Source organism: Motacilla alba, chromosome 26 (assembly GCF_015832195.1).
Source record: "Motacilla alba alba isolate MOTALB_02 chromosome 26, Motacilla_alba_V1.0_pri, whole genome shotgun sequence".
Lineage (NCBI taxonomy): Eukaryota > Metazoa > Chordata > Aves > Passeriformes > Motacillidae > Motacilla > Motacilla alba.
The window spans coordinates 2207292-2227397 of NC_052041.1; the positions used below are offsets into that span (position 1 = coordinate 2207292).

General features: G+C 55.5%; 1 protein-coding gene across 4 annotated transcripts; it reads left to right on the plus strand.

The window, feature by feature from the left end:
- Positions 1 to 965: 965 nt before the first annotated feature.
- On the plus strand, positions 966 to 18354 carry RAB44 (RAB44, member RAS oncogene family). 4 transcript variants are annotated; one of them, XM_038162731.1, is made up of 17 exons: positions 966 to 1642; positions 2979 to 3253; positions 3348 to 3462; positions 3698 to 3869; positions 4130 to 4273; positions 4610 to 4700; positions 4817 to 4912; positions 5231 to 5418; positions 5783 to 5831; positions 6139 to 6233; positions 6697 to 7832; positions 13269 to 13820; positions 14299 to 14380; positions 14709 to 14823; positions 15502 to 15603; positions 16426 to 16502; positions 16948 to 18354. In XM_038162731.1, exons 2-17 carry the CDS (start codon positions 3044 to 3046, stop codon positions 17033 to 17035), a joined length of 3312 nt encoding a protein of 1103 aa, XP_038018659.1. In that variant the 5' UTR covers positions 966 to 1642; positions 2979 to 3043; the 3' UTR covers positions 17036 to 18354. The 4 variants fall into 4 exon arrangements, with proteins under 4 accessions (XP_038018659.1, XP_038018660.1, XP_038018657.1 ...); XM_038162732.1 differs by having other exon boundaries at positions 971 to 1642; positions 6697 to 7091; XM_038162729.1 differs by lacking the exons at positions 966 to 1642; positions 2979 to 3253; positions 3348 to 3462; ... (6 more) ...; positions 6139 to 6233; positions 6697 to 7832 and adding an exon at positions 7847 to 10862.
- Positions 18355 to 20106: the final 1752 nt, after the last annotated feature.

Genomic DNA, 20106 nt, shown 5'->3' on the forward strand with positions numbered 1-20106 from the left:
CCCTCTGCTGTCACCTCCCGTTTGCCAGGAGCAGTGGCAGTGAAGGAAATGAGAAATAAATCAGAGAAACCCCCTTGTCTGTGTTTGTGGCTCTGGGGAGAGCCAGGGTCTGGCTCTGCTGGGCACCAGGGCTTGAGTTCAGAGTCGCTGGGACACTCCAGGACTGTGTCCCCCCAGCTTTGGCACACAAAGCAGTGCTGGGCTCCCAGCAGCTGGGGAATGGATGGAAACCTCCCACTCTCAGCCCAGGCTGTGTTTGCTGCTCCCATCCCAGCCTGGCCTCAGCACAGAGCAGGGATGCTGAGGGTCAAACCCCTACAGGGGGAGGGTCAGGTGCTTCCCTTCCCTCGTCCACATTCAATCCATTTCACTGGCACCTTCCAGCACCTCCTGGCGTTGGATCGTGCCCTCCCTCCCGGGCTGTGCCCTCTGGTGACCTCTGCTGATCTGCTGGAAGCACGACGCCAGAGCCTTGCTGGGCAGAGGGCACAAATCAAGCTAGCCCACGGATATTTAGGGTTTTCCCTTCAAAAGGGAAAATTTTCTCCTCAAATCCTTGGGGAAAACCAAAATCCAGCCTTCTCTGTGCAGCAACAAACATTGCAGAGGGCTGGAGGGCGAGGGGACCTGCTGAGCCCCCCAGCCTGACTGAGGGCATGCTTCAGTTTGGGGTGAGCAGCACCAGCCTTGCCCAGAGTGTCCAGAAGAACCAGCTGAGCTTTAGCTGGCCCTGATGGAGCGGATGGACCTGAGCTGGCTGCTGCTCCCTTAGGTTGAACATCAGCCAGGGTGTGGCTGGTTCCCAGGGAGGGATTTCACCCCTTTGGATGGGCAGAGGGAGTTGGGGCATCAGCTTCCAGCCCACAGCTCCTGCCCTGGGAGCCTGGGCTCAGATCTGCTGTGAGCCAGGGGATGTTTGCTCGAGTTATGCCCTAGAGATAAGGGTTTCCTCCTGCCTGAGGTCTCTTCATGTTTTGCAGTTAAAGAGCAGGAAAAATGCCTGTGGTCCATCTGGTCCCCTGTCCCTCATGAAGCAGAGTGGCTGCAGCCCACGGACAGCCAATGGGTTTAGAGTTTCTAATTCAGCCAGGAGCCTTAAAAAAACCATCAGAGAACAGCACAGCGGGGACATCTTCAAATTCTGGGGCCAAAGAGCCTCCACTTTGGAGATTTTCAGGTTGTTCTGTCTTTGGTCAGATGTTATGATCTGGGGGCTATAGATAATCTTGTCTTTTGGGTTATTTGGAGTTTTAAAATAACATTTTCTGTTTGTGTGCTGTTCATCTCTCAACCCCAAAGCCCCCCCAGCTGCAGACCATTGCAAACCAGGAAAGGACAGGGACTTTGCTGCCCTTCCTGATGGCCCCGGCAGTGCCTTTGCAGAGCTGCCTTGGGACCTGGGGACTCTGGGGACACCGTGACCCTCTGGATGGCTCCTTCCCGCACCCCACTTGCACGGCAGCAAACAGGAAATGTGTGAGCACCGGCAGTTGGTGTCACCCCAGAACGGAAGGTGCCTTGAGTAAGAGAGATGAGAGCGGGGGCAGCTCGGGCGGCCGCGGCGCGGGACCAGCTCTGTCCCCCTGAGCTGGGCAGCCCCTCGGCCCCGTGCGCCCCACACTGAGCGTCCCTCGTGGGGAGGGTAAGTCCTGCTGCTCCGGGGATGGCTCGGGCAAAACCTTAAGAAATAGAAAAGTGAGGGAAATAAGGGTTTTCCTTGCTGTTGGTGATCCAAGGGGGCTATTTCCTGCTCCCTGTGAGGGACTGTGGCTGGGGGCTCCTTTCCAAGGGCTGGGAGCAGTGGAGGGTGCTGTGGAGGGAGGCAGGACACTGGGAGCTGGTGATGCCATGGGGGGCCCTGCTTGGCTGGGGGGGGCCACAATTCCCATCCCATCCCATCCCATCCCATCCCATCCCATCCCATCCCATCCCATCCCATCCCATCCCATCCCCCTGCTCATTCAGCACTTCCATCACGCTGTGGGCTCAGCTCGCCTGCCCTGGAGCTGGAACAGAACCAGGGCCTTCTCCATGCCTTAAACAATTCCCCTGCCCCCCAGAGCTCCCACTTCTGTTGTCTCAGAGGCTGGGACCACCGCAAGGCTGTTTTTGGCCCTGTGGGACTCCAGGAACTCCACAAGGCCCTCTTGCTTTAAGGGGTTGGGGCTGGTTTTGGGCCCTGTTCCCGTTTCTGATGTACACTGGGATTTAGAAGGATCTGCTTGTCATGGCAAAGGAAGGGGGCAGAGGGCTGGAGGAGCTGCTGTCCCCCCAGGCTGGGAGAGGAGAGCTGGGCTCAGCCAGAGCGAGCTCAGCCCCGGCTCTGCGTCACCGCTCCCCACGGCTGCGGTTTCCTTCCCTCGCAGCTTCAGCTTTGCCACACAAAGGACAGCCCCTCTTGGGGATGGCATGGTGGCTGTTGGTGACACGGCCACCCACCCAGGCTGGGGACAGGGCACCGGGGGTCCCCAGCCCAGGCCCCAGCAGCCTGGGCAAGCAGCAGCGTGACGGAAACCTGCCGAGGGCTCCTGCCCTCTGCCCGGAGGTGACTCACAGCTGTGAAAACTGGGGGAGGAATTTTAAAAGGTGCTGCTGAGCTCTGAGGAGGCAGGTGGAACCAGCACGTCTTGCTCAGGCCTCCAGCATCACCTTGGCTGGTCCTCTGCTGGTGTCACCTCCTTGCTGGTGCCCTGCGCATCCTCCACAGCCGGGGAAGAGCATGGGGACATTTGGGATGGGTGCTTGGCTGGTGGCAGGAGGAGTGTTCAGCAGGGGGGAGCTGGGCTGGGAGCCCCTGGGATGGCTGGCAGGAGCAGCTGTTGCTGCTGCAGACGCAGGCTCCATTTGGGCCGTGCAATCAGAGATAAGGCCTTCCCTTCCCTTCCTGTTGCCAAACCCCCCTCAGCAATCAGCGCTTGGGCCATTAACAGCAGCAAAATGAGTTTCCAGCTTGGTCCTTCTCCACTGTCTCCCACCAGGCTGGAGCAAAGGTGCCCAGTGAGGGCAGGGCTGGCCGAGTGTCCCCTCCAGGCCAGGCCAGGCCATGTCCGAGCGCCGGGCGGGCGCCAAGGGCCGGCGCCTGGGCTCCAGCCGCCGCAAGCAGCTGCAGGAGGGCCCCGGGCAGGCCCCGGCACCAGCACCCAGCCACGGTGAGGAGCCACCATGGGCATCTGAAGTAGTGCAGAGGGTGCAGCACCTGCTCAGCCACAGGGACACGGAGCAGGCGGCAGTCGTCACCCGCTCGGACATGCAGGTGAGGATGGGGCTGTGCCCTGGGCTCCAGCACTGCCAGGGTCACTGGAGATGCTGTGACAAGGGAGTTTTACCCTGATTTGTTCTGGTTTTAGAAGCTGCAGGAGGAAGGTTTGCCGTGCAGCAGGGAGGAGCTGGAGCTTGTGTTCGATGGGCTGGATGCCGCTGGCATCGGGCGCTTGGGCACAGAGGAGTTCACGGCCGGGCTCCGTAAGTGCAGCCTGGGCTGGCCTGGACACGGTCCCGGGGCTCTCCTGGGGATGTGAGGCGCTGCCTTTGCTGCAGGATGAATCGTCCCTATGACCGGCTCTCAGCCCTTGGCTCACCTGGAGCGGGATCCTGCTGTGCTGAACCGCTTTGTTGAAGCCATGGAGGGGGAAGCGTTGGGGTTTGGGCTTTGCTGTTGCCCTGCTGGGCACTGAGGATTTGGGATATCTGTCAGCAGGGCAGTTCCTGAGCTCCCAAAACGCTGCCAGGGAGCACCGGCGGAGGAAGACGGCGTCGCGGAGGGTGCGGCTGGTGCTGCCCGGGGCAGCGATGGAACGGGGGGACAGCGAGGAGCGCAGGCACTTCGCTGCCTTCATGGAGCAGCTGGGCACAGGCAACCCCTCTGAAGAGTAAGTGCCCTGCTTGGCACCCGTGGGTGTCCTGCAGGATGGATAGAGGGGGGAAGGCTTGCGGCAGGAGATCCCCACGCAGGCGGGGAGCCCAGAAATGCCGCGGAGGTGCCTTTGGCCTGAGCGCAGGAGCAGGGTCACAGCGACCCCAGAGCTCATCTGTCCTCACACACCTCAAAAAGCGTGAGTTAAGTGACTCACAGGCCTGGCTTTGGGGGTTCTGGGGGGATGCTCACCCCAAAACACCCCTCTCCCTGCAGACAGGAGATCTGGCAGCTCTGGGTGAAGCTCCGGCAGGACGAGCCCCAGCTGCTGGACAACCTGGAGGGCTTCCTGGCCAAGATGAGGCACCGCATCCAAGAAGCCAGGAGCGAGAAGGAGGCTTTGGAGCTGACTCTGAACAAGTGCGTCACCCCAGGATAGTGCACAGGGATGGGACAGGAGGGATGGGGACGGGGATGGGGACAGGGAGGGCCACTCCGGCCGTGTGGAGAAACCTGGATGCCTTCAGCATATCCCCCGGAGCAGAGGTTTTGCCAATGTTTGGGGTCGGGCTCCCTCTACAGTCACGGAAGGGATGGCGAAGGGGCCGGACTCGGACTGCCGGACACATCCGTGCTGGATGGCACCCTCGGGCAAGCCCGGCCGCAGCCCGAGGCTCCGGGGGCAGTGTGGGGTGCCAGGGCCTGCACCCCTGCAGCGGGGTCTCACACCCCTCCCCGGCCCTGCTGTCGCCACAGGCGTGTGGCAGAGCACGACAAGGACGTGCAGCAGCTCTGCGAGGTCCTGGAGCGGCAGATCCAGCAGGAACAGCTGCGGCTGCAGCAGCAGGTGCGTCCCCGGCTGCTCCTGTCCCCTTGCTGTCCCTGCCGAGGGGACCCAGCACCCCAAACCCCCTGGGCAGCTGCCGGTGGGTGAGCGGGTGCCGGTGTCCTTGTGCCACCCAGAGCACGGCCCGGAGCCAGCAGCAGGGCGAGGAGCTGCAGCGAGTGCTGGATGCCAGCGAGAGGGAGGTGCAGCGCTTGGTCACGGCGCAGATGGAGGTGGGCTGGCCCCAACCCCCTTTGTGAGTCAGGGGTCTCTGGGCTGTGCTGTAACGACCCCAGGGTGCTGCACAGCCGATCCCGGCATGTCCCCAACAGCCCTTGCTGCAGGCTGTCACGCAGGACCCTCCACACCACATTTGCCACCCCACCCCTGCCCTCCCCTCCATCCCCAGAGGACACAAGCTGAGTTTCTCACCCACCATCCTCGGGAAGGGGGGGGGTGTGTGAAATTCAGCCCCGGGTCTAGAGGAGGTAGTCATGAATTATTTTGCGTGGGGATTTTTGGCTCTGAGTGTCCTGGTTGCCATCCCACAGCTGGAGCGGCGCTGCCACAGCCTGCACAGCTCCCAGCAAGTCACCAGCACGGAGAACCAGCAGCTGCAGGAGAGCAACCAGGCCCTGCAGCAGCACCTGCAGCACCTGCACCAGCAGCTGCAGCAGACCCAGGGCCACCTGAGGACAATGAGGGCTACAGTGGCTTGGGAGCACATGGGAGAGCCCGGGTGAGTAGCTGAGTGACCGCGTGTCACTCGTGTGTCCCCACAGACATCATTTCCTCTGGATGGGGAATGAGTCGGATGGGCCCCAGCCATCGCGGTGCTCCAGTGCTGCCCAGGTTAATCGTGGATTGGTGTGCAAAGCATCAGAGGAAAAAGCAGGACTACCAGCACCACGCACTGAATGTGTGCCTGGAGGGCAGTGCCACAGAGGTGGGGTGTCCTTCACCCAGGAGGGCTCAATAGGACTGATCCGAGGATTGTGGGTTTTGCTGACCTGCCCTGCCACTACCCTGACAGCCCTGGTGCTGGGTGGATTTGGTGAAGGGGATGGAGTTCCCGTTTTGACCCTTGTGCTCTGTGTTTGCAGGGACAGAGTGGTGGCAGAGTTACCCATCGAGGTGCCAATGTCCCCACAGGTATTTCAGTTGGGTGTGTGGGGACAGGACAGGGGTCCAGGGCCTTGTGCTGTTCTGTTTGGGACTGCTGAGGAGCTCATGAGCACAGGGAGCACCTGCAGCACTGCCTCCCCTAAAATCTCTCTCAAACGGGGCTGGTGCAGTTGTTTAGGAAGGGAGGGGGTTGCAGCACCTTACTTCTGGTACCCCCCCAAGATTTTGGGTGGGTACAGCTGGATACCTGCTGGAGAACCTTGCATCGTTTCAGGTGGATATTCTCCCTCACCAAGTGCTCTTTTCTCTCCTCTTCCCACCCTGTTTCCTGCAGCTGAGTCCTGGGAAGAGCGAGAAGTTCCGCTCCGAGATGCGGATCAGGCTGGGATCCCAGAGCAGCGAGAGCAAAGCCAAGAGCACCCACCAAGTGTAAGGGGTCCCCTGTGTGCCCCTGGGGTCTGCGAGCTGGGGCTGAGCCCCAGGCCCTCCCTCCACCCTCCCCAGGCAAACAATGATATTTGTCCTTTTGGCACTCCTCTCCCACCCACTCATCTCTCACCCTGGAGTCCCATCTCTAATCCCAGCTCATCACTCCCTTGGCTCAGGAACTGGCTGTACCTGGCTTTTCCTGTCTGATAATGTCAATATGGGCACTGGGAAGAGGCCAGGATGCAGCCCTGGGTCTGGCTTGCCTGCGTGTGCATCCCCCTTTCCCCTGCCCCCATTGCTGCCTGTGTGAACTCCAAGTGCAATGGGGGAAAATAAAATCAGGTTTGGAGAGGGATGGGGTGAGGATGTAGATCAGAGACCCTCTGGGACTGACTGGGGATGGGAGGGAGCTGGAGCCTGACCTGGGAGCTGGTTCATTGCCCCCATTTTCTGCCCTTTCCAGGGTTTGGGAAATGCTGCCAGCAGAAACAAACCTTTCAGGAGCCCCACGGAAAGCAAGCTCTGCAGAAGAGGACCCCTTCCCAGAACCTTTGAAAGAGGAAGGTGTCTCTGACCAAAGCTCTTTGCTAAGAGAGATGAATGATGCAATAGCAGCTCTGAGCAAACATCTGAAGGCACAGGCACTGGGTGCACCCCCTGCCCTGGCAGACACTGCCTGTCACCCCTGGGACAATGCTGAGGCCCACACGGGGCCAGAGGCAGCAACAGCCCATGAAACAACCCCTGGAATCCTGCAGGAGACCCTCCCGGGCCACATCCATCATGAGCTGCTGGAAGGAGACCTGCAGGAGGGGCCAGCCACAGCTGAGCTTCATGCTCCAGATGTGACACAGGCCGGTGCGTCCACAGGAGCTGGGCACTGCATGGCTCAGGAGCCAGGGGCAGAGCAGGGAGAGAGCCCAGAGGAGGCACAGAGGATGTTATTCCAGCAAGGAAAGGGAGCTGGTGTGGAGGAGATGGTGCTCAATGTGGCTGAGCACCTGGGAAAGAGCATGGAGGCAGGAGAGCAGGTGCTGCTGGAGGTGGAGGGAGCAGAGTGGCTGCAGGAAACAACAGCTTGGGCAAAACCACAGCTCCTGGGAGAAGCTGAGGAAGGGGAGATAAACCAGAGAGAAAATCTGGAGGCAAGTCTGGGGCCACCTGAGGCTGGGCAGGAAGGCGTAGCAGTGGGACAGTGCCTTGCCATGGATGAGCAGCAGCCAGGCAGGACAATGGGTGAATGTGTGCAGGCCCCGGGCACGGCGCTGCAGGAACGGGCTGACCCCGCATCAGGGCTCCCTGGGAAACTGGAAACTGAGCTGGGAGAGCAGCTGGAGCCAGAGCCACCATCCTGGCGTGAGGCACAAGTGGGAGCAGCCCATGGGGGTGGCGTCCCTGAGGTGACAGTGGCCCCTGGCCCAGCAGTGCCGGATGAGGAGCGTGCCAGGACTGAGGTGCAGCCCCAGGGAGAGACCACGGACTCCAAAGTGCTGGAGGTGCTGCCAGCCCGAGCTGAGCGTGCAGGGAGCGGCAGAGCCGGGGGCGAGGAAGAGGAGGTGGAGGAAGCAGAGCCTAGGGAGGCAGAGCAGCAGCTGCAGGGTGAGTGTGCCAGGGAAGGTGCAGGGTGGAGAGGGAGGGTGGGCGTTCTGGAGCCGTTGGCAGTGGCTGTGCCACCCACCCGTGGGCAGAGAGGAGGGGGAACAGATGTGGAACTGATGGAGGCCCCCAGCAGCACCAACGTGGAGCTGGTGACAGAGGTGGAAGCAGATCTGCAGGTCTGGAATGAGGATGGATCCCCAGGGACACAGCGGGGAGGGGGTGTGGCTCCAGGTGTGCAGCTGGAGAAGGATAATCCAGAGGCAGGGCTGGGAGAAGAACTGGGGGCTGCTGCAGTGCACAGTGAGGGTCCTTCCCCTGCAGGAACACCTGTGGGCAGCCCAGACTTGTGTGGGCTTTTCCCAGGTACATCTCAGGCACTGGTGGAGGCACAGCTGCAGCTCTCTGGGGGTCTCAGCCCAGAAAACGCCCAGGGAGGGAAGGGGGAGAGAGCTGTTCAGCTCCAAGAGAATGAGGAGGAGGATGGGGCACAAGGACAGGGTGAGCACGGGCTGCCACACCAGCCAGTGCCTCATCCCAGTGCAGTGACCTTGGGTCAGGGGGAGGGGGCTGGTGCATGGCTACAACCAGGGGAGAATGATGAAAGCCTGGACACAGTGGAAGATCAGAGCAGTGGTGCCAATGTGCAGCTGATTGCAGAGGGGGATGAGCTCAGACTGACCCCAGGAGGGAGCACAGAGGCAGATCTGCAGCCCTGGGGTGAGGCTGGATCCTCAGGGACAGAGCAGGGAGGGAGATTGGATCCAGAGGTGCAGCCCCTGGATCAGGTGAATACAGAAGACATTTTGGAAATGGAAGTAGAGGATGTCCAGGAGGATGTGATGGAGCTGCTGGCAGAGGTGGAGGCAGATGTGCAGGTCTGGAATGAGGCTGGACCCTCAGGGACAGAGCATGGAGGGAGTGTTGATTCAGAGGTGCATCCCCTGGATGAGGGGAATAAAGCAGAGTTGGTGGAAGGGGAGGCAGAGGATGCCCAGGCAGATCTGCAGCTCTCAGAGGGTCTCAGCTCAGGAGTCCCACGGGAAGGAGAAACTGGAACAAATGCTCAGATGGAGGAAAAGGACAATGGGGCACAAGGACAGGGTGAGTATGAGCTGCCACACGAGCCTGTGCTTGATCTGCATGGATCAGGGGTCAGGCAGGGAGAGGGGGCTGGTGAAGACATGCAAGCACAGGAAGAGGCTGAAAGCCTGGACACAGTGGAAGATCAGAGCAGTGATGCCAATGTGCAGCTGATTGCAGAGGGGGATGAGCTCAGACTGACCCCAGGAGGGAGCACAGAGGCAGATCTGCAGCCCTGGGGTGAGGCTGGATGCTCAGGGACAGAGCAGGGAGGGAGATTGGATCCAGATGTGCAGCCCCTGAATCAGGGGGACAAAGCAGAGTTGGTGGAAGAGGAGGCAGAGGATGCACAGACACTGCAGCTGTCAGAGGCTCGCAGCTCAGGAGTCCCATGGGGAGGAGAAATTGAAACAAATGCTCAGATGGAGGAGGAGGAGGATGGGGCACAAAGACAGGGTGAGTATGAGCTGCCACACGAGCCTGAGCTTGATCTGCATGGATCAGGGGTCAGGCAGGGAGAGGGAGCTGGTGAAGACATGCAAGCACAGGAAGAGGCTGAAAGCCTGCACACTACTGAGGCCCAGAGCAGTGGTGCCAATGTGCAGCTGATTGCAGAGGGGGGTGAGCTCAAATCAGCCTCAGGAGAAAGCACAGAGGCAGATCTGCAGCCCTTAATCCAGACTGACTCCATGGCGACAGAGCAGGGAGGGAGTGTGGATCCAGAGGTGCAGCCCCTGGATCAGGGGGAGGAAGCAGAGGTAGTGGAAAGGAAGGCAGAGCACTCCTGGACGGACACTCAGCTGTGTGTGACTGCCAGCCCAGAGACTCCCCAGGGAGGGGAACACTGTGCAGCTCTGCAGCCCAGGGATGGGGATGGGGACTGGGGACAGGGACAGGGTGGCCGTGGGCAGATGCAGGAGCTGGTGCCTGACCCATCTGGAGTGACCATCAGACAGAGAAGGGGGACAGAGGCAGGTGTGCAGCCCATGGAGGAGGCTGAAAGCCTGGACACAGTGGAAGATCAGAGCAGTGATGCCAATGTGCAGCTGATTGCAGAGGGGGGTGAGCTCAGACTGACCCCAGGAGGGAGCACAGAGGCAGATCTGCAGCCCTGGGGTGAGGCTGGATGCTCAGGGACAGATCAGGGAGGGAGTGTGGATCCAGAGGTGCATTCCCTAGATCAGGAGGAAAAAGAAGACATTTTGGAAAGGAAGGCAGAGGATGCCCAGGAGGATATGATGTTCCATGAGGGTCCCAGCCCAGGAGGCCCATGGAGAGGGGAGGGTGAAAGAGCTGTTCAGCTGGAGGAGGAGGAGGAGGAGGAGGAGGATGGGGCACAAGGACAGGGTGAGGGTGAGCTGCCACACGAGCCTGTGCTTGATCTGCATGGATCAGGGGTCAGGCAGGGAGAGGGAGCTGGTGAAGACATGCAAGCACAGGAAGAGGCTGAAAGCCTGCACACTACTGAGGCCCAGAGCAGTGGTGCCAACGTGCAGCTGATTGCAGAGGGGGATGAGCTCAGACTGACCCCAGGAGGGAGCACAGAGGCAGATCTGCAGCCCTGGGGTGAGGCTGGATGCTCAGGGACAGAGCAGGGAGGGAGATTGGATCCAGAGGTGCAGCCCCTGGATCAGGTGAATACAGAAGACATTGTGGAAATAGAAGTAGAGGATGTCCAGGAGGATGTGATGGAGCTGCTGGCAGAGGTGGAGGCAGATGTGCAGGTCTGGAATGAGGCTGGACCCTCAGGGACAGAGCATGGAGGGAGTGTTGATTCAGAGGTGCATCCCCTGGATGAGGGGAATAAAGCAGAGTTGGTGGAAGGGGAGGCAGAGGATGCCCAGGCAGATCTGCAGCTCTCAGAGGGTCTCAGCTCAGGAGTCCCACGGGAAGGAGAAACTGGAACAAATGCTCAGATGGAGGAAAAGGACAATGAGGCACAAGGACAGGGTGAGTATGAGCTGCCACACGAACCTGTGCTTGATCTGCATGGATCAGGGGTCAGGCAGGGAGAGGGGGCTGGTGAAGACATGCAAGCACAGGAAGAGACTGAAAGCCTGGACACAGTGGAAGATCAGAGCAGTGATGCCAATGTGCAGCTGATTGCAGAGGGGGATGAGCTCAGACTGACCCCAGGAGGGAGCACAGAGGCAGATCTGCAGCTCGTGGGTGAGGCTGGATCCTCAGGGACAGAGCAGGGAGGGAGATTGGATCCAGATGTGCAGCCCCTGGATCAGGGGGACAAAGCAGAGTTGGTGGAAGAGGAGGCAGAGGATGCACAGACACTGCAGCTGTCAGAGGCTCGCAGCTCAGGAGTCCCACGGGGAGGAGAAATTGAAACAAATGTTCAGATGGAGGAGGAGGAGGATGGGGCACAAGGACAGGGTGAGGGTGAGCTGCCACACGAGCCTGAGCTTGATCTGCATGGATCAGGGGTCAGGCAGGGAGAGGGAGCTGGTGAAGACATGCAAGCACAGGAAGAGGCTGAAAGCCTGCACACTACTGAGGCCCAGAGCAGTGGTGCCAACGTGCAGCTGATTGCAGAGGGGGGTGAGCTCAGACTGACGCCAGGAGGGAGAACAGAGGCAGATCTGCAGCCCTGGGGTGAGGCTGGATGCTCAGGGACAGAGCAGGGAGGGAGATTGGATCCAGAGGTGCAGCCCCTGGATCAGGTGAATACAGAAGACATTTTGGAAATAGAAGTAGAGGATGCCCAGGTAGATCTGCAGCTGTGTGTTGGTCCCAGCTCAGAAACCCCATGGGGAAGGGAGAGAGGAATAGCTGTTCAGATTGAGGAGGAAGAGGATGGGGCACAAGGACAGGGTGAGCACGGGCTACCACACGAGCCAGTGCCTCATCCCAGTGGGGTGATCCTGGGTCAGGGGGAGGGGGCTGGTGCAGGGCTACAGCCAGGGGAGAATGATGAAAGCCTGCACACTACTGAGGCCCAGAGCAGTGGTGCCAATGTGCAGCTGATTGCAGAGGGGGATGAGCTCAGACTGACGCCAGGAGGGAGAACAGAGGCAGATCTGCAGCCCTGGGGTGAGGCTGGATCCTCAGGGACAGATCAGGGAGGGAGTGTGGATCCAGAGGTGCATCCCCTGGATCAGGAGGAAAAAGAAGAGTTTTTGAAAAGGAAGGCAGAGGATGTCCAGGAGGATATGATGTTCCATGAGGGTCACAGCCCAGGAGGCCCATGGGGAGGGGAGGGTGAAAGAGCTGTTCAGCTGGAGGAGGAGGAGGAGGAGGAGGAGGATGGGGCACAAAGACAGGGTGAGTATGAGCTGCCACACGAGCCTGAGCTTGATCTGCATGGATCAGGGGTCAGGCAGGGAGAGGAAGCTGGTGAAGACATGCAAGCACAGGAAGAGGCTGAAAGCCTGCACACTACTGAGGCCCAGAGCAGTGGTGCCAATGTGCAGCTGATTGCAGAGGGGGGTGAGCTCAGGCTGACCCCAGGAGGGAGCACAGAGGCAGATCTGCAGCCCTGGGGTGAGGATGGATCCTCAGGGATAGGGCAGGGAGGCAGTGTGGATCCAGAGGTGCATCCCCTGGATCAGGGGGATAAAGCAGAGTTGGTGGGAGGGGAGGCAGAGGATGCCCAGGGGGATCTGCAGCTGTCAGAGGGTCTCAGCTCAGGGGCTCCATGGGGAGAGGAGTGGAGGAGAGCCCTTCAGAATGAGGAGGAAAAGGAGGGTGGGGCACAAGTGCAAGTTGAGAACAGGCTGCCACAGGGGGCTGGTGCAGGAGCACAGACACAGGATGAGGCTGAAAGGCTGCACACACTGGAGGCCAAGAGCACTGATGCTGATGTGCAGCTGTTCACAGACCAGCAGATGCCCAAATCAGGCTCAGGAGGGAGCATGGAGGCAGATCTGACACCTCTGGGTGTAGCTGGGTTGTGGGAAGGGGAGCAGAGCCTCACTCTAGGTTTGGAGGCAGTTCTGGGCGCATCTCCCACTGCAAAGCCTTGGGAAGGAGCTGCTGCTGCAGATGTGCCCCCTCCAGCTGAGGCTGCTGTGTGTCCTGAGCCTACGACTGCTGCAGAGAGCTCTGGTCTGGAAGCAAAACTGGGAGCATGCATTGGTCCTGAGGGGCAGATTCTGGAGGCACAGGAGTTACTGCAGGGAGAGGGGGCTGCTGCAGAGGAGAGGGCTCTGGATGGAGCTCATGGTCTGGAACTGGCACAGGGGGAGAGGCTGGAGGCAGGGGTGAGGGATGGAGTGAAAACTCAGGGTCTAGGACTAAACCAGGGCCATGATGATGCTGAGTTGGCCTCCCTGGTCTCCGAGGTGCTGTCACAACTCAGCCCCCTAAAGCTGGAAACGATGATGCAGGAGGATGTTCTCATTCCAGATGTGTGGCGGCTTTGTGCTCCGGGACAGGCAGCCCAAAGGGAGCTTCAGGAGCAGGTTTCAGCACAGGGACATGAGGGGAGGCTTCACACGGTGGCCCAACATCCAGAGGGGGAGACACCACCCGCGAGGGAACTGGAGAACACGGCTGCTGGACCTGCTGAGCATCCGAAGCAAGAGGTGCCACCAGCATCAATGCTCCACAAAGCAGTGCCACCAGGAGATGCTGGGAGTGATCAGCTGGGGGGGGTCCTCAGAGAAAACTCCCTGGGGCAAAGGCAGCTCTTGGGAGAACAGAGCAAAGACCTCAGTGTTGGTCAACGAGAGAAGATGCAAGAGTTTGGTCAAAAAATGAGCCAGGAAGGTGAGCCCAGCTCAGGAGAGCCAGGGGCTGTGACTGCAGGAGCTGCCCCACAGGGTTGTCCCAAAGCTGCCCTGGACCCAGACCACCTCTACAACGTGCTGTTCGTTGGGGACTCCCACGTGGGCAAAACGTCGTTCCTGTACCGTTTGCACGCCGACACCTTCAACCCCCACCTCACGGCCACAGTGGGTAGGTCTCCTCCAGCCCTGCTCTGAGCACTCGCTTGGATCACAGCTGCAGTTCCCTTTCCTCCGCCCCACAAGCTGCTGGAGGTCCCCACATGCCTGTTACAGCTCACACCAAGCGTGTTGTACAACCAGTCCCCAGGGGCCAAGCAGAACCACCAAGTCCCCACGCCTGGGTGCTCATGGGCAGGAAATGCTGCTCCTGCTTGTCCTTCCTAGTAATGGTGGCCCAGTGCTTTCCTCTCTGCTTTGCCTTTCAATTCCACTCTCCTGTCTTCACCAATGTGGTTTTATTCATCATGAGATGACAGACCTCCCCAAAATCCCGTGGTTAAACATCTAAAAGCCAGAGGTTCACTTGGGACCAACCCCTGGAGCTAGCTGCAGCCTCACACCACCCTGCACCATGTTTCTTCTCCATCCATCTTCTGTCACAGGGCAGAACTCTACAGTATCAAAATATCCTCTTTTGTGTCTTCCAGGACTGGATTACCAGATCAAAAACCTCGTTGTGGATAACAAGCGCTTTGCTCTCCGCCTGTGGGACTCAGCTGGTCAGGAAAGGTGAGGTGCTGTGCTGCTTAAAACACAACCTGGGGTTTTTTCCCTGTAGTTTAGGGGCAATTGATAGCCTTTGCTTTGCTAAGCAAAGGTGAGATTGCTCAAGGAGGGACTCTGTACAGTATGTGATCTGATAAAGCACAATAAAGGAAGTAATTAAGATAAAACTGGCGCTCAGGCGTTCCTATGGCCCCTGTCATCAGGACACGAGCCAAATCTGGGGGTTGCCTGTTTTGCAGACGTGCCTTCCCACCTTTTCCACTAGGATTGCACGTCACTCCTAGGCAGAACCTCCTTAGACCGCCCTGGTGATCATCCAAAATGCCCGCAGGTACCGCAGCATGACCAGGCAGTTCTTCCGGAAGGCGGACGGGGTGGTGCTGATGTACGACATCACCTCCGAGTACTCCTTCTCCGACGTGCGCTACTGGCTCAGCTGCATCCAGGTGAGGGCGGTCCCGAGCTCTTGGGACTGACAGGAGCGGCCAAGCCCTTTGGAAAGGGTATTCTGCATTGCTTTCATTAGAAAATATTTTTTTCTCGTGGAGGATTTAAGGCACAACAAGATACAAACGATTTTCACACGCTGGCAGTGTTTCCCAGGGTAATTTGTTGATAGAACCAGTGGGGTAATGATCAACTCTTAAACAATGAAAAACTAGTGCAAAGGAGTGGAAAATGTTGCTTTTACATCAAGAACAGTCCACTTTGAGTCCTAGGGAATAGAAGGTTATTCAAGGCCTATTAAAAACTTATTTTCAGAGATTTCCAGTTGACACAAAGCCAGTGTTTAAAAATGCTGAAACAAAATAGGATATTGCCTCACTCGGTGCCTGAAAATCCCAGCCAGAGCACCTTCAGAGGGCTGCTGCAGTTGAGTACAAAGTGAATTCCTTACAAGTGTAGCTCATCCAGTGCTCTGTCATGTTAATAGACATAGGCAGATGATTTAAGAAAAAAAATCTTAAATGCTGTTGAACATATTCAATAATTTAAAGTTTTGTTATTAGCCCAAATCCATGGATGTCAGTCATGGTGTTCCAGGATATGTGAAGACAGTGTGGCCAGCTGGGATTCAAGGAAGATTTTGAAGCTGTTCTGACCTTCCCTTCTTTCTCACTCAGGAAGGAGCAGAAGATGGAGTTGCTGTTCTGCTTCTTGGGAACAAAACCGACTGTGCTGCCCAGAGACAGGTCCCTACAAAGGAGGGTGAATGCCTGGCCAAGGTAGGTGGTGGAGCACAGCCACCCAAGTGAGGCAGGGACAGCTAAGGATCATCACCACCAACCTGAAGAGCTGGAGGAAGGGGAAAGCCCTTAATTTACCCCCATGGATCAGGGGTTGACAAAACGTTCTCTGAGCCCATCTCTCACCCTTCCCTGCCTTGCTTTCCCTTTGTCACTTTATTTCGCCTCAGCACCATCCCAGTAAATTGGTTTATGGCACTGGGTTTATAAATTAAAACATTTTCAGCTCTGCTTATCTTTGCTGTGAAATGTTGAGTATCTTCTCAGCATCATAAAAATAATCAACCCACTGAGCACTGTCCTGGTTTAAAGATACTGAAATGATCAAATTTGATGAATCTCTTCACATATAGATGGCTAATAAAAATTAGATGAGGAGAATGAGAAGAATCTCACCTTTACTGACTTAATTTTAAACCTTATGGGATTTGGGCCAGAATCCATGGACTGGTTTGGCTAATGAAGATGAGGGATGGATGCTTATTTTCCCAAACTGGAAGGGAGCAAAAGAGTTGGGAACATCTAGTTATGCCTCTCTCTGTGTTTGCTCCCATGACCAGAAGACGTCACAAATTCTTCTGTCTGCACAGTCATCCTTTTCCTTGGTATTAGAAGCTGGTGTTGTGGCAACCAGAAAATCTGGATTTCACCCTCATGTTCCAGTAAATAAGTTATTGAGCTGTTTCCTTGATTCCCTCCTGTTCTCCCCTTGACTGGGACTGTCCCATGGCTATTTATTCCCACATTAAACTATTCCAGTGCAAGAACGTTACATTTCTACTCGGGGTTTGTGTCTTCCAGGAGCACCAGCTCATGTTTTTCGAGTGCAGCGCTGCCTCAGGCCACAACGTCTTCGAGTCCATGGTCAGCTTCACCAGGTGAGCCATGTGCTTGGATTTTTCCACCTGTCCTCAATTTAATGGGCTGCCTCCCTGCTTTTTTTTAACTCCAAATACTGGATGTCACCATCACCAGAGACTCCTTGCCCAAATGTCAGGGAAAACTCAGGGAAGCTCATGCTGGGATGAGCATTTAGCACTGCCCTGACCTGTCTCCTGAGCAACCAGCATTGCAAGGAGGTGAATTAAACCCTTTTGGGGATGCTGATTTCTCCCTGGCTTGGCAGAAACAAGTTCTGTCTGTGATTTGATTTAGGTTGGGATTTTTAGCAGCATCCACAGCTCTAGGATCACATGGAACTGGAAGGATCCTGACTCCTTTCAGCCGTGCTGAGCCTCTCGTACCGAGGCTTGTCAAAACAAACAGCACAGCGATACAAAATATGAGGGAAATACCCAAATAATTTGCTTCCTCTTCTCCCAGGTTGCTCAAAGTTCGTGAAGATGAATTGAAAAATAAAGCAGCAGAGGTACCAAAGGTACCTGAGAAGAAAAAGAGCTGCTGCTGGTGATGGACAGACACCCCCCACACTGATCTGAAACTGCACCAACAGCCAGAAAAGCATCAAAATAGTCCTTGGACACCTTCTCTTTTCCTGTGTGTCTTCCTTGCCTGATCTTCCTTGGATGCTGAGAGCAAAAGCTGCTGTGGGGGACCCCCTGCCATTCCCCCCGAGCACACCAGCCCTCCAAAATACTTCTCAGGGGACTTTAACACGTTCTTTTGGAGACCAAAACCAGGCCAAGACAAGAGGCAGAAAGGGAATCCAGCTGGGTCTGAGATGCTGCAACGATACTGGAAGCAGCAGGGAATAAACTCAAGCCTTGGGAGAGAAGAAATGAAAACCTGAAGCCATCCAAGTGTATAAACCAAGGGGGTTTAGTGCTGTTGGTGCTCTGGGCTGTGGGGACTTCTCCTCTGGCTTTGCAATCTGATTGCATTTGATCAGGAACAATGAGATATTCAATACATTCTAAATGCATTTAAATCTCTCCAATGACACAAGGTAAAGCTAATTTTTCCCTTCTGTGGTTTATCCTGCCAGTGAGCAGTGATGAGGCTTGACAGAAACTACTGAATATTTTGCTCAAAATAAATTCAAAAGCCCCATAGGACATCCAGGATAAGAAGATAAATGCTTGCAAGAGATTTTTTCATTGTGTTGTCCCCGAAGCAGAATTCTGGATTATTGCAACAAATTTCAGGCTGGGCAGAGAAGAATGAGCTGCTGCATCCTGCCCTTCTGCTCTTTGTGAAGTACTGAATTGGTTTTAAATCCAGCTTGAAAAACCCAAACAAGCACGTCACAATTTCAAGGTGGTTTTCTTTTTAATCTTTTCCCAGCTTGACTGAACTATATTTTTGCAGAAAAAAAGGCAGTCTAAATAAATAAGAATACAAGTGCTGTATTTTAGTATTTTTTATGTTCCATGTAAATTCCCAGCAGTTCAACAGGTGTGTTTAAAGACTGCTTATGTGCAGTTTGCAGAAATAATTCTGCCTAGTTGGGTTTGCTTTTTGTTGCCATTATTATTTAAATGTGCATAATGGCAAAGCATAATAGTAGTCAGTTTGTGCCTTAGAAAAATAAAGTGAAATCAGGAGTTGGGCTTCTAGCAACACTATATATTTAATATATAATTATATATATATTATGTACATCAGCTTCACCAGCCAGAGTCCAACTTTGCAGTGATTCTGAGTCTGGTAGGGATGATTAATTTCTCCTGCACACCACAATTTATCACTCCAGTACCTCTGTACCCTAAGTCTCCATCCCCTGTGTCTCTCCCCAGCCTACCTCAAGTCATTTTCCTTTGGCCCCATCATTAAAACACTTTATTTTCTTAATCCAATATATTTAATCTCCCATTCGCTGTCCATTCCTCTTTACTGTATTTCTTTATTCAATATTTTTAGTGGAGCAGCTCTCAGGAAGGATTTATGTGGCTCAGCTCAGAGCTCTGCCTGGGGGGGTTTGGTATTTGGGGTATCTGGAATGGCTTTTTCTTATTGTTTGGGACCCTCTTCACTATTTCTTCTTTTGTTTAAAAAAATATAAATCAAATTTTTGCAAATTTGATCCATAATAAGAGAACCACCATTTCAGCCTGATCAACCCAAAAACTTTCTGCTGGGTCTGTAACACTTCCCCATGTAAAGCCACCCATCAGATCAGCTTTTTTTTTTGCCTAAATATGCTGGGATTGCACATGGAAAATGCTGCTTGGCCGAGTGGCAGCAGGATTGTGCAAGAAACGGTTTTATCTGATTCCAAAATGAAGAGTTGAGGCCGTGGAGGCTGAATTTTCCCATTAGATGGCAGCAGCTGCAACAATTCCTCCCCACTGCAATATTGCTGCTGCAGGGAAGGACCAGGGAGCTCCAACAGGGCCCAAAGTGGGAGCTAAAAGAAAAGGCTTCCCAGAACAGCAGGCAGAAAGAAATGTCTATCTTATTCCCCTGGAAATCATCTCTAGAAAAAAGGATGGAGTTGGTGCCCAAAGCATGAGTTACCACACTCCAAACCTCCCCACCAAACTTGGAAATGAATTTTTCATTGCCAGGCTGGGAGAAACACCGGGCAGGCAATAAATCACACTGGAAAACATGGGCAGCATGTTGCACTTGAAAGCATCCTTCACCTTTAATAATTCACATCCCAGCAAACATTCCCACTCTGGGATCAAAGGCACCGCTCCTTTGCAAGCCATTAAACGCCTGCACAAGTCTTTGGAGGAGGATCAAGGCCTGGGATATTAATAGCAAGAGGGAAATGCATATTTGTTTGGACCACAGGATGTTTTGTTGGTTTTTTTTTTTAATCAGGTGTTTTCCTTTTAAGTTTTTTTTAAATTCCTCAAGGCGCTCCACAAGAATTAGAGGAGCTGCCTCAGCCAAGCCAAGATTGGGAAGATCTCGGATCCCAGCCCAAAGTCAGTGGGGATTTACCATCATCTGGCTGGGATGAATCCACCTTGGAAGCAGAGAACACGCACAAGCTCCTGACAAGCTGGAACAAATCTTCAACCACAGCTTTCAGTGCCCCAGCCGTGGGATTTGGGTTTTGCCCAGGAGTGTCTCCCAGAATTTCTGCCCATTTCCCTGGAAAAGCAGTAAAATTGAGATGAGGAGACAATCCCACTCCCTGGGCTGGGATTGACAGGGCAGGAAATCCAAACCTGAGTAGAGGAAGTCCTTTTTCTTGCAATGTTTAATTCATCTGCAGAACTCAGTGCTGCAGGAAGTTGTTGAGGCTGAGAACTTAAACAAGGCTGAAATTTAAACAAGGTTGCTCTGAAGGGACCTGGTCTGGTGGAGCAGGGGGAGTGGAATGAGATGATCTTTAAGGTTCTTCCAACCCAAACCATTCCAGGTTTCTATGAAAATGCATCAGAAAGATACCAAAAACACTCATCACACCCACAATCAAGAGCTGACTGAAAATATGTTTAATTGCAGTTAAGGACTGAAGCTCATGTAGGGTGAGGCTCAGACCCCTCCTTCCTGCATTCTCCCAAGCTTCTCATACCAGGGGTGGCTCCAGGGACCTTCTCTTGCCACATCTCCAGCCCTTCACTC

Excerpts from the sequence above, each read along its gene's own strand:
- RAB44 (XM_038162729.1), top strand. The coding sequence starts at position 7,949 with ATGGAGGCCCCCAGCAGCACCAACGTGGAGCTGGTGACAGAGGTGGAA. Across the intron at positions 14,381-14,708 it reads GACTCAGCTGGTCAGGAAAG|GTACCGCAGCATGACCAGGC; the intron begins GTGAGGTGCTGT and ends AAATGCCCGCAG. Across the intron at positions 14,824-15,501 it reads ACTGGCTCAGCTGCATCCAG|GAAGGAGCAGAAGATGGAGT; the intron begins GTGAGGGCGGTC and ends TTTCTCACTCAG.